The sequence below is a fragment of the Thermobia domestica genome, chromosome 16 (genome assembly GCF_964235325.1).
Source record: "Thermobia domestica chromosome 16, izTheDome1.hap1.1, whole genome shotgun sequence".
NCBI lineage: Eukaryota > Metazoa > Arthropoda > Insecta > Zygentoma > Lepismatidae > Thermobia > Thermobia domestica.
The window spans coordinates 134,378,852-134,384,048 of NC_137469.1; the positions used below are offsets into that span (position 1 = coordinate 134,378,852).

The window sequence follows — 5,197 nt, forward strand, 5'->3', positions numbered from 1 at the left end:
CCTAGCACACCACCTAAAGAAGATCACTACACAGCAGATTTCGTCGATAATAATTGCGCCCTACCATCAAAAAGAAGAAGAAAGAGGAAAAAACAAAACGTTAAAGAAAATACATTGGGTAAAGTAGCCTAATGGCTAGACGCCTCTCTCCCTGCGGGGGTAAACTGACATTTCCTTGACTTTGGCCTTGATGTAGTTAGGGTCATTAAGTCTAGGAGGCTCAGGTGGACAGGTCAGGTAGCCACAATGGAAGAAATGAGGAACGCTTTCAAAATTTTAACTGGAAACCCAATCGGAGAAAATACCATCAGCAAGGCTTATTCGCTAATTGGAACAATATTAAGGAGTATATATTATATAGCAGAAATAGGAATGCAATGTAAAAACTGAATCCAGTTAGCTAAGGACAGAAATCAATGAAAAATTCTTGTGAATGTAGCATTCAACCGTCTTGTTTCATAGGTCATAGAGTTAGTTAGTTAGTGATTCGAAAGAGAAGCCGTTGCAATTCATCAAACAATGCTGTAAAAATTTAAACAACAAGGAATTAGAAAATCCTAAACATTTGTACAAATTCTACGGGTGTTCTGAAAGCTCTTCCGATAGTCAAATGGGATAATACGTTAATCTGGCTAATACTATGCACAGAATTCTTGTAAAAAAAAAAGAAGAAGAAGAAGAAGAAGAAAGAAAGAAAAAGAAAGAAAGAAAGAAAGAAAGAAAGAAAGAAAGGAAGAAAGAAAGAAAGAAAGAAAGAAAGAAAGAAAGAAAGAAAGAAAGTTCGGCTATTTCATAGAATTTTTTACACTTACTCTCTAATATTGACATAAAAACTGAATGAAGTTTGGAATATATTGGCAAGGTCTACAAGTGATAAGTTAAAGTACTTTTTCTAATGTTTTGCAACTTAGAAGCAAATATGTTGAACAACTACACTATCAATGAGGGAGACAGGAATGGAGAACATTTTACTGGAATTTAGTTAATTTAAATTTTATAAAAAAAAATCAGAAATGAAAAATTGAAAAAACGTACTAAGTAGTTAGTTTTTCAGATTAAGACTTAATTGTCACTATCTCTTCAAATGAAGGGTAAGGGGAAAAAACAAGGAATGTCCATGTATGTGCTTTGCCCTATCTGTTAGTGACTCTTGGTTCTATTTGACTGTATATGCCATGCATGCGTAGATGTAGAAATGTCCATATAAAATGGGCAAAAGATTTAACTAACCCTATTCTTCTTACGCGGTTTGCAATATTAAAACGCCGTTTTCTCGAAAATGCAGTTTTGTGACATTCCTTTTTCCCCCCTTACCCTTCAAATGCTATTTTAAATCACACGTAAAGAGAATTACTTATGTAAGAGAAATTAGTAGGCCCTACATTCGTAGATTTAATAATATTTTCCAACGCTCTTTATTTAAATCTAAATGTACAGAATTACTTAATTTACTGAAATTATATTTGAATTTCAGTCATATGTGCACAAATCAAATTGTGGAATCTAACAAATTACAACTTTTATCATATAAATTGAATCCAATTTGTAAAACGTTAATAATACCACTTTTTGAGATAAAAAAGAGTCGCCAATCACATCAACACATAATAGGTAAGCCCAGGCCCGTATACAGGGGGATCTAGGGGAACCGGGCTTCCTAAATTTTTCACAGTAGGCTTGCAAATGAACTATAAGATGGTTGGATCGCCCCCCTAAATTCTACTGCCCCCCTACATTTTTGGGCTGGGTACCACCCTGGGTAGGCCTACTGGTTAAAACTCTGGTACCATAGATTGGTAAAATGTAAAGAAAAAATGTGTAATATTATTTCAAAAGACTAATGCCTAAGTATAAACAAATATATGGGTACCTTACCTCTAACAGCTGTTTAAAGCGAAAAACAGTAATGAAAAGTGTCTGTTCTTTACCATATAATAGTCCATAAGGAAAATATGATGATGCATGTGGGTCTCTGAAGGTAGTGTGCTAAAGTAATGTGTGAATATATGTGTCCCAACGCAGTCCTACACGTATCAATCTTGTGCAATGGCGTATCTTATGATATATCCAATATTTTCCCTTATATTTGCTTATGTGCACATCCTCCATCGCTAATGCGCCTGTTCCTTGCGAATGTACCCCGCGTTACCGCTCTTGCTCCCCTGCTTCGTCCTTTTTCTGCACTAAGGAATGTAGCTCCTTCCATAGGAAACAATTTTTAAAGGTTCTAAGAGTGCAAGTCCATCTAGAAAGAACTAAAAAAAAATCATAATATAATGTGGTCAGGTCATAGTTTCTTAACTGCACCACATAATATTCATACAAGATAATCTTAATTAAATCGCATCCATATTGTTTAAGATAAATATATAGTTGCCTCGAACTAAATTAACTATGAACATTATGAAGGTTACAGGCAACTAGGATTTGTGTCTGCGCCTTGATGTCTTTCCTCGATGTGGGAAAGATTACAAAATTTATATAGTGAGTGTATATACGAACCTTGGTGACAATTAGTTCAACAACAAAGGAAAGACTTAGAATCCTAATCCGTTTAATATTTTCTGTTTAGCTAATTAAATAGAAATTAGCCGACACAATGGTAAGTATTTGTGACTTCCTATCTAAATGTTATAATGTAAATTTAAATTTTGCATGGTATCAGTACAAGATAAACATGTATATGTGGATTATTTCTTCACCGCAGAATGATTCTAGCAACTGAACGAAAATAAAATGGATTTATTGTCATCATCACTATTAGGACAATGTAGCAGAAGGAGTCCAGCTATTTTTTTCTAAAAAATGTTACAATTTCGGTATTTTGTGGTCACATTACGTTCGTTTAGGTTAGTTCAGGTTAGTTTATTTTAGTTTAGGTTAGATTTGGTTACGTTATGCTAGGTCTAAGTACTTTCATCTTCCGTTTCTCCCGTAAATTTTGTATTTTTTACGGACTTCTGGATCCCGTCTGCTAAACATTTACCATATATATTCATTACTCGTATCGCGCCCATCCAAAACGTATTGATCACCCATTATCGATATCCAGAACACTATTGCTAACCACTGGCTGGTTCAGGAGGAGAGCGGTGGGGAAGCCACACCAAAAGCAAATTATGGTTTAACTGTTGCAGATCGTGGTCCCGAGAATCAGACGAAATCTCATCATGAGAATAACAAAAAAAAGTAAGGTTAATTAATAAGGGAAAAAAGCGATGTTAAACTCTGGACTGTACGAGTTCGCGAATTGATGTGTTATGAGGTGAACAGGCAGTAGAGCATAATATGACAGTGCTTCAAACTCACTATGTTATTAACTAACGTAGGATATGTATGCTGCTGTAATAGAAGGAAATACATAAATGTAGAGCTTAAATTAGTAAGAGAGGAGTTGAATCTAAGATAAATGTAAAATGGTGCAAAATTTTGGTTGATATCCCATGTTAGGGGGGATAAATTTGTAAAATCCATAGAAGAGGTTATGTATTTGAATTTGCAATAGAATTGTAAAAGTAAAAAAATATCGGAATGTTACACATTGAATTTTTAATAAGACAGAAATACCAGATGAAAAGTGTGCTCTGTACCACATAACACTCAATAACAAATACATGATGAACCGAAGTGCTATGTCAAGGCAGTGTGCAAAGCGATAATATAAGTGTAGCAAAGCGTTTCCCCCCCCCCTTTGCTGCGCTCCCGCCCTGACTCGGTTAGATAGCTTCTGTGGTTTTTAGGAATACCTAGCACAAGTTGGTTTCTGCTTAACGAACTATAGTTCTTATCCATACATCCACACACTGCATTTACACTTAGCACTCGTGATGTCAATTTGCTCCTATTAATGGAGCTCCTCCTTTAAAAACCACTTTCTAAGGCCGTAAGAGTACATGCGATACTAAAAGAAATTAATTTTTCAAGAATGTAAGTATTCGCCTATTGAATGGTTTGCACGTTGGAAAGAAGTATTTTCGTATGCGTTTTGTAACTTTTAATGTCGTAGGAACATGACTGATAAGGGACTGCATCCAAAAATATCCTGAAATACGCAACAAGGAAGGATGATATCCAGAGTCGTAGCTAGAGATTTCGGCGCTAGGGGCGAAGTAGAATTTGGCTCCCCCCTACACTCATCTTACCAAGCTTTATATTTATTTATTTTACATAAAAGAAAAGTAGCTTTTGTTGTTTTCTTACGCTGAATTTTTATTAATCTGCTTGGAAAGATCATTGCAACAACCAAAAACGATCATTATGTATTCTTTTACAAATAAGAGCTGTTTTCAAGAGTCTTATTTTGGACTTCTTGTTAAACTTGACAAAACTACCTTTGGTTGTATACAAATCTACTTGGAGAACACTTAAGGAAATTTACTACTATTTACAACGTTTCATGCTATCGATAAGAAATGAAATTTCAATACATTAGAAATTATGTGCTTTTAAATTGTTCGAAATGGGTGACCGCATTAATTATAAACTTTTGTAATTTTATTCTGTATGTGACTAGATCAATAGCATTTTAATTTCCATTTTTTCACGATAAAAAAATATTTTGTGAAATGTAACGGTAATTCGAAAGGAGTCTTCTTTTCAAACTTTCCAATATTGCTCGATGAAGGTGAAGAATATATTTAATGTTTGTATTTAAAATGCAAAATAAAGTTTGGCCACTACTTATGTTTGAAATTATAGTAATTATTTAATTTCTTACTGAATGAAAGTTCTGAATTTAAGGTACTTTCTATTAATTAATATATTAAAATACACTAACATGTAAATATATAAAGAATGTGTGTATATGTTTTATGTATGTAGATAGATATCAAAAATATCACAATATCACACAGAAATATTGTGGCAAAAATATCACACAGCTACACACGTATGCACAAAAAATATCTGGCGATAAAAGAAATTGATGAAAAAAATGATCCCAGTAAATTCCTTCAAATTGGAAGTATTTCACATGTCATTGGAATTTAAAAATAAATCATTGGTAGTCATAGATCAGTGTTTGAAAAACTCGAAATTCGTTGGGTTAAGTTTTGACCCCTTAATCTACAACTGCTTCAAGTTGCAAAATGTTATTATTCCCAATGTTTATCTTCATTTTTATATAACAAAAAGTGGCTTGCGTGTGTCTCTTCATTCTTTTAATTTTCATACCTTCACTCTTACCGTCGCACAGTGG

The 5,197-nt window shown here is 33.8% G+C and overlaps 1 protein-coding gene across 1 annotated transcript in view; it reads left to right on the top strand.

Moving 5' to 3' along the window:
- The first annotated feature begins 2,466 nt into the window (after positions 1-2,466).
- Positions 2,467-5,197, top strand: part of LOC145673432 (dynein light chain 2A) — a 56,284-nt gene continuing 53,553 nt past the window's right edge. The window contains exon 1 of the mRNA XM_081743132.1: positions 2,467-2,602. Within this exon, the coding sequence (XP_081599258.1) occupies positions 2,600-2,602 (3 nt within the window). The 5' untranslated portion in view covers positions 2,467-2,599. The remainder of the gene's footprint in view (positions 2,603-5,197) is intronic.